At 42.8% G+C, this 16,943-nt stretch overlaps 1 protein-coding gene across 1 annotated transcript in view; it reads left to right on the top strand.

Annotated features, from left to right (window-relative positions):
* The window catches only part of LOC310855054 (teneurin-2-like), a gene marked incomplete at its 5' end in the record, with an annotated part of 111,946 nt that overhangs the window by 34,681 nt on the left and 60,322 nt on the right, over positions 1 to 16,943 (top strand). Inside the window, 5 exons of the mRNA XM_083759909.1 lie at positions 6,263 to 6,385; positions 6,988 to 7,068; positions 7,156 to 7,280; positions 13,669 to 13,864; positions 16,457 to 16,558. Coding sequence (XP_083616035.1) covers positions 6,263 to 6,385; positions 6,988 to 7,068; positions 7,156 to 7,280; positions 13,669 to 13,864; positions 16,457 to 16,558 — 627 coding nt within the window. The remainder of the gene's footprint in view (positions 1 to 6,262; positions 6,386 to 6,987; positions 7,069 to 7,155; positions 7,281 to 13,668; positions 13,865 to 16,456; positions 16,559 to 16,943) is intronic.

The raw sequence follows: 16,943 nt of genomic DNA, 5'->3' as shown, positions 1-16,943 counted from the left end.
TCAAGACCCACTTCTACAACATTGCTTTTAATTGATATTTTATTTTTTGGTTATTCATGTCCTTACTGTATTGCATTACTGCTTGTTTTTTAATGTCGTTGCCTTGCTTTTCTTTTATTCTCCATTGTTCTGTAAAGCACTTTGAGCTGCATTTCATGTCATGAAAGGTGCTATACAAATAAAGTTTTATTATTATTATTATTTTAACACTAGATTGCCTCTTCTGTATCCTCTCCCTTTTCTATACTTTACTCCCATCTCTGCCAGGATCACCCTGTTCTATTTTCTATATAGAATCTATATCACTTGAAGCCATATGCTGAACTTTGGTCGAACCTTGGGTTATACAGCTACTCTTTTTGGTGCAGAATCTGCTTTGTTCATGTTTGCCATGTGATGAAAGAGTGATCTTGAGAGCTGTGTCACAATATAGCCTAATGAGAGCAAATGGAATTGCTGCTACTAAGGTTCAACATTGCTTTCAGTGGTCTTTTCAGCAGCAAAATACAAAATAAATTGATGCAAGTTGTGCTCTCTCTCTCTCTCTCTCTCTCTCTCTCTCTCTCTCTCTCTCTCTCTCTCTCTCTCGCCTGTACAGTATAGTTCTGTAATCTCTCTGCCAGTCAATCTAACACAAAGTCACAAAAAACTGGAACCTGCAGTCATTTCCCTCAGAGTCACACAGTGCACCCAGAGGACCAAGAAGCTCCCTAGCAGCCAGGCAGCTTCTAGGGCAGCTACAGTATAGGGCCTAGCTAGCTGCTCCCCATATGGGTTACCAAGGTTACTGTTTCACAAGAACACTGTTTCACTTTCCACTTTCTGAACGGCATGGCTCCTAGGGGGCGAGCTGTCTAGAAAAGCAGTTTGTGCGTGTGTGCGTACGTGTGCTGTGTGTGTGTGTGTGTGTGTGTGTGTGTCCGTGTGTGTGTGTGTGTGTGTGTGTGTGTGTGTGTGTGTGTGTCCGTGTGTGTGTGGGTGAGTGTTTGTGTAGTCTTCCATATCCAGACAATCAGACATCTCTGCCTGCTCATTGTGTCTGGGGGCCAACCTGGACTAGAACGGTCACTGTTGCTGATAAACCTACGCTACACCGATAACCTGCTTGGAAAGCTGATTATTTCACCTCCTCAAAATAAAGGACAGGCCTAAAGTCTTTGCATTGGTTCTGGGCTGCAGAATACGTTTTTACATTTCATCTGGCTAGGTGAGAATAGTGTGCATGTCTACGGCTATAGCGAACCCATTTGCGCACACAAATATATTTGCATGATATTTGTGTGCACATATTGGGTAATTGTACTATTATGATGTGTAATTGTGCATAAAAGAGCATCATCAATCAATTCACCATTTGTCAGATTTCTGATTGGTCCCTGACTGACTAACCAGCAGGCTCTTTTGTTCCACCCTGGTTCTGCCTTGTTTGTTGAATTTGCTAAAACATCATTTTTGGAAAAAGCTAAAAGCAAACATGATATTCCCATTGCCCAGTCACAATGCTGCACCTGTGATGTTCCTTTTTTTACTGACACCAAGTTTAAAATAAGAATTGAATGCACAGAATATCAATACGAAGCAACTGAAAAACACGTTATTTCAACGGTAGTGGAGAGAAAGGATTTTTGTCCAACCACAAAACGGCAACCAGTGGGTGCGAAGAGGGGCACAACCACGGGCGGGACTCGACAAAGGGTGAATTCAAATCATTGTAATGCACATTAAAAGAAGTCCTGGATCAAAAAGTTAAAGAGCAATCACATTCATACACAATCGATAAAGGCACAGGCTTGGGTTTTGTCCAACAGTCTGCCAGTTGTTAGATAAGCTCTGCCTTATCTCTTGTGTCTCTTGTGGCTCTTGATAATCCGGTATCAATGGCCAGGCTGTGGTCGCAATCGCAACAATGGGGCAGTGTTGATTTCATCGACTATAACTATGATGAAGAATGTTCGTCGACAACCTTTTTCCACTGACGAAAACCAAATGAAGCCATGATGATGACTAAAAGTAACACTTAAAATATGTATTTAGAATTTTGTCAATACATAAAAACTAGACTAAAATCTTAGTGAGGAACTATGTGGAAACAAGATCCAGTAGAACTAAAAGACAAGTCATTTTACACTTGGTTGCATGCTGAAATACACACATATAAACACATCGCAGATTGGCTGGTGTAAAATCAGCCATTATTATGACACCATAAAGGCCTTTAGTCAACTAAAACTAGACTAAAGGTAAAACATTTCAGGTTACTAAAATATAACAAAATATGAGAATTTTATTGAAAAGACTATGACTAAAACAAAATCAATATAGTGCACTTCCTGGAGCTCAGCCCCTATACGATGTGTCACTGTGAGCTGTCTGCACTACTCTCTGAGGTGCTTTGCGGTCGAGGGCAGTGCAGTTCCCATACTAGGCGGTGGTGCCACTCATCAGGATGCTGTCAATGCCACAGTACTGTTGTACAGTAGAATGCCCTGAGGATACAGGGGCTCACCATGAATGTCTTCGGGCACCAGAGGCAATAGAGCCATCGTTGGGCCACACGTGCGTCTACCAGATAATCCAAGGAATTGAAAGTCACCTTTTCCACTGCAAGTCGTCGATGTGAATAGGGGCATGCTCCGTCCTCGTCTTCCTGAAGTGGAAGATCAGCTCCTTGGTCTTGTTGACGTTGAGAGCGAGGTTGTTTTTCCGACACCAAGTGTTCTGTCCTCGTCCTTGTAGGCCGTCTCATCATAGTCGTGTCGTCCACATACTTGACGTTGGAGCTGTGTGTGGCCATACATGTGTATACATTACATTGCATGTATATACAGCAGAGATGCGCGGATGGCAGTTTTAGCCGTGGTTGCGGCAGGTAACCGCAGTTCGGGTGGATTTTGGGTCAATTACATCTATAATGTGCGAAATAAAAGTCCCCACACACCGAGCAAGTTTTTTCGGATTTCTAGCGGCGTTTCTCCATCGGTTTTCCGAAAAATGCGTCCAGTGTGCAACCACCTTAAATGAATGACATCTATCTATAGGCCTATTATAGCTTTTATTTCATTTTCCATCAGGCACAAATTAGCCTCATTACTGAAGTGTACCATTAACTGATTAGCTACACCTGGCCGACAGGGCACTGATACATGGATTAGTGTCCTGTCAAATATTCTCTCCAGTCTTCCTTGTGACATACTTAGATTTACATATTTACGTATTTACATATTTAATTTGACGCACCTTTAATATGACGAAAGGTGCTATAAATTTAGACAACCACTGCTCTAAACATCTTGTTTTGGTAATATTCTTTCGGTGTCTAAACCCTTTCGGTGCACCCCTAGTTTATTTTTAGTTTTTTTATCTGATGATACCAGAGGAGCCTTGGAACATTCAGGAAACAATTTAGTGAATGGCAGAAAGAGATATGGACAGAAAGGGAAGGAGAACACAAGGGCAGTGGAATAATATGAAGAGTTATTTGATAGAAAGTGTGAGGCCGGCCCAGGCCGTAGCGTAACGGTCTGGGCACCGGACTGGTGATCCAGTCGCAGTGTGCCGCGGGTTCGACTCCCGGACCCGACACGGCCTTTACTGCATGTCATCCCCCCATCTCTCTCCCGTTTCCTGTCAGCCTACTGTCTGTCCCTTCAAAAAAAATCAATAAAAGGCGTAAGCCGCAAAAAAATATCTTAAAAAAAAAAAGAAAGTGTGAGGCCTTTCCACACTGGAATATAAGAAATTCCACCAAATTGTGGACAATCTGGCCTCTCCCATTGTTATTTTCATGCCACTGCGACTGAATAATAATCAATAATTATATGGTCTGGCATTTTTACTTTTAAAATACAAAATTACTTTTCTGCGCCCGTGCCATATGAGATGCCAAATACTTAAGAAAACAAGTGAGGCAGAAAAGGCTGACAAGTCAAAAGCAAATGCGTTTATGCTAGATGCCCACAATATCTCCCAAATGACCCAAAAAACCCAAAACAAAAAAATGTGCATTGTGTCTGGTCCATTTCAGTGGCAGCGCCTCTGAAATGGCTCGTTAAATTGCACAATTTGGGTTTTCGTCGCCATTATAACCACCTTTCTTTCTGCTTCATGCTTTCCACTTTCACTTGTTCATGTGTGCATGTGTGCATGCGTGTGTTAAGCCTGAGTTATACTTCATTGGTGCGTCTGTGTGTGTGTGTGTGTGTGTGTGTGTGTGTGTGTGTGTGTGTGTGTGTGTGTGTGTGTGTGTGTGTGCGTATGTGTGTGTGTGCATGGACGCGTGTGTGTGTGTGTGTGTGTGGTCAAGTGTATCGCCATGGGCACTGGTTTGATTGACAGCATGGAACATGATCGCCAGGCTTGACTGAGAGTGTCAGTCATTGTGTGAGCCGGTCTCACCACACCACCAACAACACCACTGTTGTCCTGACTCCCAACGCCGTCTCACTCCCAAGACGGGAAACGGGTGACGGCTTGGGACGGATTTGACCACGCTTTAAATGTTTGACACACCGGGGTACAGCACATGTTGACTGATGGGGGAGGGATTTGCTAAGCGGACTTCACAACGTTGTGCACGGTGACTCTGACGGCTGACGGCTCGCTCGGCGGTGCCTCTTGTGGCTCAAGTCCTCTTCAGACATCGTGCCTCCGTCGTTTTAAAGGAGAATTCCGGACTAACCATTTTCTTACTAGAGGGGAATACCACTTTTCTTTTTTACTTCATTTTTTTGCTTTAGCCTTTTTTAATATTCTTTATAGAGGGACAGACAGTACGCTGACAGCAAATGGGGATAGAGATGGGGGGGGGGGTGACGTGCAGTATAGGCCGTCAGGATCGGGAGTCGAACCCATGGCACACTGCCAGACTGCCACTGCCTGGACCGCTGAGCCATGGCCCAGGCCAGTACCACTCATTTTCGACATTGAAATATATCATTAATATAATTATTTTAGAATTGTTGTGTGGAAATAAATAATTAAAAAAGTCCCCCCCCCCCCTCCATTTAGCGTAGAACTGGAGGTGTAGAACTTGGAGTCATGTGATCAGTGTCATCACGAAGATGTACTTTTCGAGTGAGGTGGTAGAGCATGGTAAGGTCACACCGTAGCCCTGGTCCAATGCGTTAGTGAGTTCTCACTAATGAACGCCCTGTCAGGAAAGCCTCTGCTGCTCACGGGTAAAAATTCCACTGCCATGCAGTACTCACCGAAACAAAGCCTGTTTTGTGTTGGTGAAAGTCTATTCTCCTCTTTTGAGGGCACGGTGGCACAGTTGGTAGTGCTGTCGCCTCACAGCTAGAAGGTCCTGGGTTCGATTCCCGCTGGGGACTCTGTGGGCACTGGCGGCGTGTTCCCTCCTCCGCGTCATCAGTGCCCATACCCGAGGCGGGGGTTGGCGATAGGGCCTTTCTGTGTGGAGTTTGCATGTTCTCCCCGTGTCCCCTAGGGTAGGTACCCTCACAAAAACATGCCGTAATCCTGGTCTCTAAAAACTACCTCCCCCTGGCCAGCCGGGGCGCCTGATGGAGGGGAAAGGAACTGGTCGGAATAACGTGTCCCTTCCACGCGCTACGTCCGGCCGGGGAAATTCCCCTCTGTCAGGTGAAAAGAAGCAGCTTGGACTCCTCATGCATAGAAGGAGGCATGAGGTCAGTCCGTTGCCCCCCCAGGTTGGCAGAGGAAGTGTAGCGCCCAGGATTACATTAGATAATTGGCACTGGGTGAAAAGAAAACTGGGTTACAAAATCGTGGGATAAAAATTTTGTAAAAAAAAAGAAAGTCTATTCTCCAGTCTAGCAGAACCCCAGCTTCTCATACTGTATACTTTTTCGGGCATATAAAATACAATATTTTATTTAGAGCTCTCTCTGGTCAACATAAATTGGTCCCCTGGCACGGCAGTGGTACTTTCACCCGTGAGCAGCAGATGCTTTCCTGGCCGGTCGTTAGCGAGAACTCGCTAAGCAAATCGCAGCTCCGGTGGGTCTTACGGTAGTTCGCCTTTTTACGGAAGCCCATTTGTGACAAAACACTGAGGAGCTATCTACAATGTGGAGCAATCTAGTCATGATGAAAGACAAATGTCTACAAACAAAAAGATTCAATTAAAAAAAAGCTAAGGTAGCAGATCTAACGAGCTGCAGATCTGCTACTTGTGTGATACGTTAGTGTGACACTGTATTACGATCAATCATTTTGTGTCTTCTCATTCTCGTACCCCACTCCTCTCTCTCTCGATCTCTCTCTCTCTCTCTCTCTCCAGCTCTGAATGTGTTGGGTCTAACGTGGCGCTTGCGGCCTGTTGACAGCTACTTGGTGACCACAGCAATAACCAGGTTGCCAGGTAACCTTGATGATGTGGCTACAGTGCCCTCCACTGGCAGGGGTAAGAGCACATGTCACAAAGAACGGCATCAAGTATTAGCAGCTAATTGTTAATAACTGCAAATGTTATTATAACATCTTAAAGCCAAGGGAAATAGCACTCTGTTTAATATTTCAACACAATGAATGTATGTTCTAGGCTCATATCCTAGCATATTAGAGAGAGAACAATACTGGGAGAGAACCAGGCAAATATATACTCCTCAGAGGAGTCACACACACATGCACACGAAGCGTGTGCACCACATGTATGGACACACGAGCACGAGCGCATGTTAAGTCTAACTCATGTTGATTAGGTGATGTAATGGTGATGTAAAACAAACGGTGCCAACACAAACATTAAACGCCATTAACAATAAAGAAACAATATGACGTAATGAGGCACATTATGACGTACATTTTCCCTTCATTGTCAATGGCGTTTACAAAACAAACATTGAACTAAAGACAAACATTAAACCTGTATATAGGCCCCTCAAAAAAAGGGGAAATCTTCCAAAAAGGAAGAATTTGTTGGGAAATCTCCCCCTCTCTCCCTCCCTCTCTCTCTCCCTCTCTCTCTCTCTCTCTCTCTCTCTAACCCCTCTCTCTCTCCTCCAGGTCCCTGGCCATATCGTAACACCAGCATCTGGTCTGGAGAGCTGGAGGTTGGAAGGAGACTGAGCCAAGACGTTCCACCAGGTACTGGACTACTTTCATGTGTTGTGACGTGACGTGACGTGACGTGACGTGACGTGACTCAGTGATACTGATATCGTCTCCCTCCAGGTGTGTTTTTGAGATCTTTGCTGCATCTACGTTCGCCACTCTTCCTGAAGTTCAACATCTCTTTGGGCAAAGATGCTCTGTTTGGAGTTTACATGAGGAAAGGCCTGCCGCCCTCACATGCACAGGTACAGTACACACCGAGCCACATTTATAATCAATGTTTTTTACTGTATACTAGTCATGTAACCATTCATTCAACTCGCTATAAGGTACACACTGAACCACATTTATGATCAATGTTTTTTTACTGTATACTAGTCATGTAACCATTCACTCAACTCACTATAAGGTACACACTGAACCACATTTATAATCAATGTTTTATACTGTATACTAGTCATGTAACCATTCACTCAACTCGCTATAAGGTACACACTGAACCAACATTTATGATCAATGTTTTTTTTGTTTTTTTTTACTGTATACTAGTCATGAGTATACAGTAAAACCAACTCACTATACGATTCCATTCACGATATTAGGTTTATGATATGATTTTTTCACGTTTTTTTTAAAACAAAAATATATTTTCCAGAAAGATATATATTTTTTAATTATTTATCTTATTCCCCACGCTGGAGCTGGAGTTCCAATATAGATCCCGAGATAAACAATTTGCTGTTAGGCATCGTGGTCAATTTATTGACCATAAAGATCCACTCCTGCCAAAATCTTTATTTTATTATTATTTTATTATTATGTTTTGCCTGGTAAATATCCTTTTGATTCTTACCCATCAAAATCCTGGACATTTCTTGTACTGACTCACGCATATTTCCAGTGCAATGAAATATTGCAGTGTGCGTTGAGTACTGACTGTATCTGTTCTTAAAAGAATGACAATGCAGGCAAGAAAGGATCCTAAGACAGTTACAAGCCCTGAAAAGCAACTCTGGAGGCAGTCCCCCAAGAGAGTCTCCATAGTACAGTTCTGACCTCTATCTATAGCATCAAAGTCCCCCAAGAGAGTCTCCATAGTACAGTTCTGACCTCTATCTATAGCATCAAAGTCCCCCAAGAGAGTCTCCATAGTACAGTTCTGACCTCTATCTATAGCATCAAGGCAGGGTGGAAAAAGTACTCCATTATTTTACTTAATTAAAAGTATCGATATGAAATGTAGAACTGCTCCGTTACAAGTGAAAGTCCGGAATTCAAAGTGTACTTGAGTAAAAGTACAAAAGTATTGGCCTCAAAATGTACTTAATGTACCAAAAGTAGAAAGTACTCACTATGCATAATGTCCCATTTCAAGTTTTCAAATGCTTACAAATCTTTTGAAAATAGCCGAAATATATATAGGGCTGAAGTATGTTTTGTAATAATAATCAAAATCTACAAAGTAACTAGTAACGTTTTCACATAAATGTTGTGGAGTAAAAGTATAACATTTGGATCTGAAATGTAATGGAATTACTCAAGTAATGTACAAATACCTCAAAATTGTACTTATCACATCGATTGCGCAAAACGCTCTAAAGCGTTTTATTAATCTCGAGCGCCGTCTGCGCATCACGCTCTAAAGCGTTTTATTGGTGTTTTTACTGTATACTGTACATCAACTTCTCTGACGCCCGGACAACACATAATGTAACACCGATCATCTCCAGAAAGATCCGCTATGAGATCCGGGAGTTTAAAAGCCCCCCACCTCCTGAAAAGAGGCCTGGTCTAACCACATTCCAGGCATGCCGTATCCATTACGACGTACTGGGGAGGCGGCATCGCCGTCCTGCACACGGCATAGACCAACGCAGATCAGGGGATCTAAAATGGAGCTACCCATTTTCTAGTGTGTGTGTGAAATTTGTGAATACACTCGATTCCCCTTCCCCTCCTGTTTCTACATGGTTTCTCCCGAGGCATCTCTCCATCGCATTACAGTTTCTTCCCCCCCCCCACTCATTCACACAGATCCACTCGACACAGCCCTTTCTAATTCTTTCCAACGACAACTCACCGGTCTGCCGCCTCATTCTCGGAAATATAAACCCGTATATAAACCAAGAATAATCTCCAACGGTCGATCGCCATTTCACGCACACGGACAGGTATACGCGAAACGAATGACGTATTCTCGAAGGACCGCCATAGGAGAAGCAGTATACATCTGACCAACTGTCTTTTTTTCGCCGTCGCGTCAGCCATGTTTGGACAAAGAAGCAGTATACTAGGCTAGCAGATATCACACCGTGGAACCCCCCCCACACTGCGAGTTGCGATCGATCGTTTTGCAGTTTGCAATGCTACTCTCATTCTCGGAAAAAAGATTCTCGGCAGTTGATCACCATAATCGCCATAGCGCCTTCGCCAGCCAATTGCAGTGATAAGGCGTCTGGGACGTAATCGACCCGTTTGTAATGGATAACTAATACAATCCTAAGCTGCGGAAGCCATCGTGTTGTCTGTCATTTTGTCGAAATCACAGCCAGCCGGGCTACGCTTATCGCTCCTGTGGTTCATGTCCAGACATGTCGTGGAACCCCCCCCCCCCCCCCCACTGCGAGTTGAGTCGCTCCTGTGGTTCATGTCCAGACATGTCAACCTCTCAAGTCACTGTTATGCTATCGTTCTGAAACGATCTGTTGATTTTGTTTACTGAGACAATGATCACATATGTGCATAGAATCATCATCATGACGTTATCATGACAGGCAGATATAAACATAAATAAATTATCATATACATACTACACACTGAATGAAAGCCCTAAATGTCTAATTTTAGGAGGAAAACAAATAAAATACACATATCCCATATACTGTTTGTCAATACTAGACTATTGAATCCATTTCATTTATAAAATTCTCTTTTTCAGAGAGAACTTTAGCCCATTCTGACCTGAGATCAGATTCATACGAGGTTTCCACTGGACACACACTGGTCTGATTAGAGAAAGCATGGACCTATAGAACTATTATTCACAAAATAAGGCATATAGCGACATGTACATACTATATACCGTATGAAACAGAAGACTCTCTGCTTTCATAAGAAAAAAACTAATACTGTAATAATAATAAAAATCACACCCATGTGAAGTGAGCAGTGCAATGTTGTGAAGTGAGCAGTGCAACATTGCACTGCTCACTTCACAGGGGTGTGATTTTCATTATTATTACAGTAGAAGTATTTTTCTTATGAAAGCAGAGAGTCTTCTGTTTCATACGGTATATAGTATGTATAGGCCTTATTTTGTGAATATTTAGTTGTCAGTTCCTTGTCTTGTCTAAAATACTCTGAGGATTTCAGAAAATGCATGGACCTGAAGAACCATTATTCACAAAATAAGGCCTATAGCGACATGTACATACTATATACCGTATGAAACAGAAGACTCTCTGCTTTCATAAGAAAAATACTTCTACTGTAATAATAATACAAATCACACCCCTGTGAAGTGAGCAGTGCAATGTTGTGCAACATTGCACTGCTCACTTCACAGGGGTGTGATTTGTATTATTATTACAGTAGAAGTATTTTTCTTATGAAAGCAGAGAGTCTTCTGTTTCATACGGTATATAGTATGTACATGTCGCTATAGGCCTTATTTTGTGAATAATGGTTCTTCAGGTCCATGCATTTTCTGAAATCCTCTCTGGTGGGCGCAAGCTGCATTCAACAGCCAATTACTGACAAACTATACATGGGACCATGTGTATTTGTTTTCCTCCTAAAAGTAGACATTCAGGGCTTTCATTCAGTGTGTAGTATGTATATGATATTATTTGTGTTCATTTTTATATCTGTCTGTCAATGTCTGTCAACTTCAACCTTCCATATCTCTGCTGTTTTTTCAAAAGAGCAGCGTGCAGTGAAAAGCAGGTTTTAGAAAAAGGTCAATATCTCCAGAATGGAAGATGGTAGAATCATATTATTTTTTTTAAATTGAAGTGGACTAGTTTGGCTTCCTTTTGATTTATGCAATGTGCGATGTCCTATAAGAGGCCCCTCGCTGTGGGCCCCTAAAAAGTTCAAAAGTCCAATGTTAATCGCTTAGCAGAAGCAATCCTGAGTAGAATTTCAACAGTTAGCAATCAATGTGTTAAGTACAGTAAGTAAATGTACGTAGTTACTTAATTTCCACCACTGGCACCTGGAAAGTTCTGACAACTATTTGCGTCACTAAAGTCTGAGCTACATGTACATGCAATGCATTCCGAGTACCACTTCATAAGACAGAAATTTGTAATGGGATTGACAAGAAAAATGCTGTAGGCCTAATGAGTGTTATGCTGAAAAGAGAGACAGCGACACTGAAAGTGTGGAATGACTCTGCTGAAGATGAACACACTGACGAAGGCTGGATAGCTGAAACGTTTGTTCTTTCTGACGTGTAAGAAATCATAAAAAGGTCAACTCTCTCTTGCCACTCTGAGTGCGACCCACACTACTTTTATAAATGCTATTGATCTAAGATGAATACCCACAATAATGCTCAAAATGATATGATCAAGGGACTCGGAGGAAGCAGAGAGTCTTCAGATACCGCCGCAGAACTGAAAAGTGCCACGTTTCTGCCTTCTCTTTGGAACATCTTTCAGAAAAGCTGGAGGCACATTCAAAGAGACAGAATAATGAGAATAGCTGGGGTGAAAAGGAGGACAGAACATGGATGGTTAATAAGATATGGGTTATAGGAGATTTTAATATTATGTTCTAGGCTATCTCTTTTTTTGGTGGGTGGAGTGCTGTAATTGGGGCCACTCTAATTTGAATTTGGATACTGTCAATATTGTTACAGTATGTAACAATAGGGGGGGGGGGCACAGAAACCCATTAGAAAAGACATAGCTAGGCTACACACAGTGTATGTATCTTGTATCTATGGCAAGGTGCTGATTATCAAAACATAAAAATGTAATAGTAAACACTAAACAGTGCAGGCACACACGCACACTGGCACAGAGACCAGAGAACACAACAAAAGAGCGGGCATAATTGGCACACAGCGTACAGCACAGCGGTCCAGCCAGGCAGCCATAAGAACACAATACAAAATATAATTAACACTAGTGGCACAGCAGCCGACCTTCAGAACACAATAGATGACAGGTCTATATTAACATTATACTGTAGCAGCCAGCAGCAGTTGGCACACCATCAGAATACAATCTGCTATTACCTTCCACGTTCACGACGTGAACATGTCTTCGACCTGAATCGACCTGTGTTAATGAAATCGATGCATCGACTTTTTAATGAATGCCCGCTCCTCCCACGTTGATCTTTACTCAAAGGTATAGAACTTTTAAAGAACTTGTGTGCTGTATTATTGAAACCCTCTCCAAAGAGCACCTGCCTGCAGTTTTCTACATAAAAAATAGTTACTGAGGCTTATACATCCGTGTTTGGATTCAATTACAGATTAATTTGATTTCAATTTCTTTTGTATTGTTATTGTTTGGCCTTTCCCTGAGTCTTAGATAGGAGTTGACGCAGATAAAGAGAGAGTGGAGTGACATGGTGCAAATAGTCTGAGCCGCCTGGAATCAAACGGAGGACACTGTTTCTTTAGAGCCCCTGAACCACTCGTCTATCGGGTCGCCTGCATAATTAGATTTTTACTAAGAGCCGATAGACCAGAGAAGAATTGTGCTATTGCAAAGTAACTTATAGAGCTGCAGCCGGGGTAGAGAGAGAGTGATTAAGAAGGGTGGGATACGTGGGGCGGCAGTGGCTCAGGGGTAGAGCTGCCACAGTTCGATCTCAGGCTCCCGCAGAGTTAGTGTCGAAGCGTCCTTGAGCAAGACTTTGAACCCCTAATTGCTCCCGATTAGCATGGTTTCCTCCACCATCTGTGTATGAATGTGTTTGTGAATGGGTGAATGTAATGCACACTCTATGTAAAGCGATTTGGATAAAACCATTTACAATTTGCCATTTATGTGATTAATCTGTTAATTTCAGGAGGTCTCTGTATAGTTGTAGTCATTCTTAGTTAATTTCATGTTTTTGCATTTGTTTAAATCTGTGTTTTATGATCTATAGAAAAGGACACTGCACATCTTGATCAGAGTTGCATGTATGTTTGCCAAATTTAATATTGTGTGTCCGAGTGAGAATCACACACACAAAGCGTACATTTTGAACAAAGGCAGACAGCGATGTGTCTTTGGCCTTGCTCACTCACATCAAAGGGGGAAAAGGGAAACTGCGAACAGACACAAAGCTGTGTGCGGTTGAAAACGCAGAGATAAAGTCAGTGATGTATATAACGGCCACAAATCACAGGCGTAAACGGAACTTCCGCAGACTCCGCATATGTCACGGTCCGGACGGTCATGACTTGGCCACCCGAACTGCACACAAAGCTGTGCGCAGCTGTGCTCTCAATTGTAATATAAAATATTTTTACTCAAGTCATGAAAGTTGATCCGTGACCCACAAATAGGTCTGTTGGGGAAACAGCGGTTACAGCGCCTTAACTTACTCCCCTCTCACTGTTCTCTGTGTCAGTATGATCAATCAGCACCATGACCCTCTCTCTCCCGCTGTCTCTCTCTCTATCAGTATGACTACATGGAGAGGCTGGACGGTAAGGAGAAGTGGAGTGTCCTGGAGGCTCCCAGGGAGAAGCGGTCCGTTCAGACGGTGGTTCTGAACGAGGCCATCTTTGTCCAGTACCTGGAGCCGGGGACCTGGCACCTGGCCTTCTACAATGACGGCAAGGACAGGGAGGCCGTGTCCTTCAGCACCACGGCCCTGGGTGAGTTGGAACGCTCGCGTCATTCTAAATCCTACACGGTTGATTGTGCTTATAACCACGCCCGCTTCTGTGGCCAACGCGCCTCTCGGCCTCTCCGTCTGTAGGCTATGCCTTAATGGCTGTCTGTCTGTTTGGATCTGATAGAATGTGCTGCAAGTATAGGCAAATGTGAAATTGTGCAAATCAATGGCTTGTTTTTATGGATTCTTCTGTTATTTTTTATTTTTTCATATTATACAAATGTAAATGTTGGGAAATAAAAATAGATTATAGAGAGATGACTTCCGCACACCCGGTAGGCAATCTGGAGCAGCTGCGATGGTGACGAGGCATACAACGTAGGAGAAAGAAGGGACACCCGCACACCAGGCTAGGTCGCCTGAGGAAGATCGCAAGACCGAAACATTGCTCTCTGCTATTAAAAATAAATGCTCTTGAACCTGGCAAGTAGCGGTGTGCGGGTGTCCTTTCTTTCTCCTGGAAAAGAAATGGGAAAAAAAACAATTCACTAAAACGAACATCAGTTTTGGGTTTACAAAACACACATTCTAAACAAAGTCCGCTTAGAATTTCGACCATTAGGTCAGTGTGAGGTCAGGGTTAGGCATAGGGTTAGTTACCTTCTTGTCAAATAAATATATTTTTTTTCAGAATTCAATGTATGACAGATAATTCGAAAGCTTACAATCGTCACTTTCTTAATTGGTGAAGAAAAAACGAAGAATGACCGTGCTCTCCTTGCGGCACATTCTATTCCATTCTGGGCATGCAATACTAGTCGAAAATAGACATTCGGCGGTAATAGCAGATATAAATACAAGCTTTGTGAGCTTCTACATTGGCTATTTTCACTATTTGATGTAGCCTACAATGAAGTTAAATTTTAACCACATAAACCCTAGCGTCTCAGTCTGGGTTGAACATTCGTAAAAAGCATGAAAAAAGCATGATCCACATGCCGTGTAGGATTTAGAATGACGCGAACGTCTGAGCTTTTAGATCAGCCATCCTCAGCGAAGATATTTAATGTGTAGAGTGAAAACATGAGGGGAAGTGCAGAGCCCTGGGGGACTGATATTTAATGTGTAGAGTGAAAACATGAGGGGAAGTGCAGAGCCCTGGGGGACTGAGGGTTTAATGTGTAGAGTGAAAACATGAGGGGAAGTGCAGAGCCCTGGGGGACTAAACATGAGGGGAAGTGCAGAGCCCTGGGGGACTAAACATGAGGGGAAGTGCAGAGCCCTGGGGGACTAAACATGAGGGGAAGTGCAGAGCCCTGGGGGACTAAACATGAGGGGAAGTGCAGAGCCCTGGGGGACTAAACATGAGGGGAAGTGCAGAGCCCTGGGGGACTAAACATGAGGGGAAGTGCAGAGCCCTGGGGGACTAAACATGAGGGGAAGTGCAGAGCCCTGGGGGACTAAACATGAGGGGAAGTGCAGAGCCCTGGGGGACTAAACATGAGGGGAAGTGCAGAGCCCTGGGGGACTAAACATGAGGGGAAGTGCAGAGCCCTGGGGGACTGAGGGTTTAGGCGCTGGTCAAGCCATGTCTCTTGGGGTGGGCTTGTACATGCTACATCAGACACTCCTGCAGTGTTGGTGCACTTACTTGTCATCTGAGTGCAAAATGAGTCTAGTCTCACTTCAAAGAACTAAAAGATCCCCCTCCTCTCAAAAAAAAGAAGGAAATCCGTTAAACAACGAAAGAAAAGATCAAAGTGAGTCTCCTGGTGAGGTGACTCATTAGTGTTTACTCAGATTTTTAAGTAAAGAAGAAGTAAAAGTAGCAATGGGAACACAACATAAAAAAATACACTGTTACAAGTAAAAGGCTGCATGTATTCAGAATTTTACTTGAGTAAATGTACAAAAGTATTTTCATCAAAATGTACTCGAAGTAACAAAATAAAATAAAATATCAAATCTACAAACTCACGACGTGTCACGATGCATGTGATGCGTTGTGAGCTGAGCTTGTAGATCAACTACTTTCAAATAGCCAAAGTATGAAAAGGGGCTTAGGGGTTTGTATTAATAATCTTATTATGCAAAGTAACTCGTAGTAAATAAAGCTGTCAAATAATTGTGGTGGACTAAAAATTACAATATTTGCCTTTGAGATGCAGTCGAGTATAAAGTATTGAAAAATGCAATTACTCAAAGTAAAAAAGTACCTACAAATTGTTAAGTGACTACTTAAGTGAGTACTCCATGTGTGTATGGCAAATTTAAATCGCCTCTGTCAGGTCAAAACCCCTGGATCTGCTACTTTTGATGCTTTTGTGCGACGCTGTAGTGTGATCAAGTTGGACATTCATTTATGAAAAAACACAAACAAGTTTGAATATGGAGATAAGATATTTCTCCCCGACAGCAATGAAATGTACTTGGTTGACTTTCCACCACCTGCACACTGCTCACGGGTCTCACCTTGCTGTCACGATGCAGGCTGTAGTCTGTCTTAACACCGCTCACGATGCAGGCTGTAGTCTGTCTTAACACTGCTCACAGAAAAACATGAACTGTTTTTTTTTCTTCGGTTTTTTTTTCCATTGGTATGATCTTTTGTTCTCCTGCTTCGTCCCTGCAGACTCTGTGCAGGAGTGCCCTCAGAACTGTCATGGCAACGGAGAGTGCACGTCAGGCGTGTGCCACTGTTTCCCAGGGTTCCACGGTGTGGACTGCTCCAAAGGTATGTCAGGAACAGAGGCTGTGCTGGGGTATAATTGTCTTGTGACATACTCTAATTAAGGATAACCCAAACCAGGGACCCTTAATAACTAAAATGCTTCAATCTTTCTTTCTTTTTCCTTTTTTTTGCTCTATTCTACACTGTTGAACAAGTGATATTATTTGGTAGCGAATGTTGAACACTAGGACATTTTAGTGTTCTAGACAGAGATATTCGTCAGGACTCGTTAACGGCCAGCTTGAAACTGGAACAATCCTGGCCAAACCGGCGTGTCTGGTCACTCTACTCTATTTCCATCACTATAATTAATTATAAATTATAATTCATAATTCTGTATAATTTAATCCTTTGGGTTTTTTGGGGTTTTTTTTGTCACTCTACATTT

Source organism: Protomyctophum parallelum (genome assembly GCF_964188405.1).
Source record: "Protomyctophum parallelum genome assembly, chromosome: 1".
In the NCBI taxonomy this organism is placed as follows: Eukaryota; Metazoa; Chordata; class Actinopteri; order Myctophiformes; family Myctophidae; genus Protomyctophum; species Protomyctophum parallelum.
The sequence above is the reverse complement of the archived record's forward strand: the minus strand, read 5'-3'. Positions and strand labels throughout refer to the sequence as shown.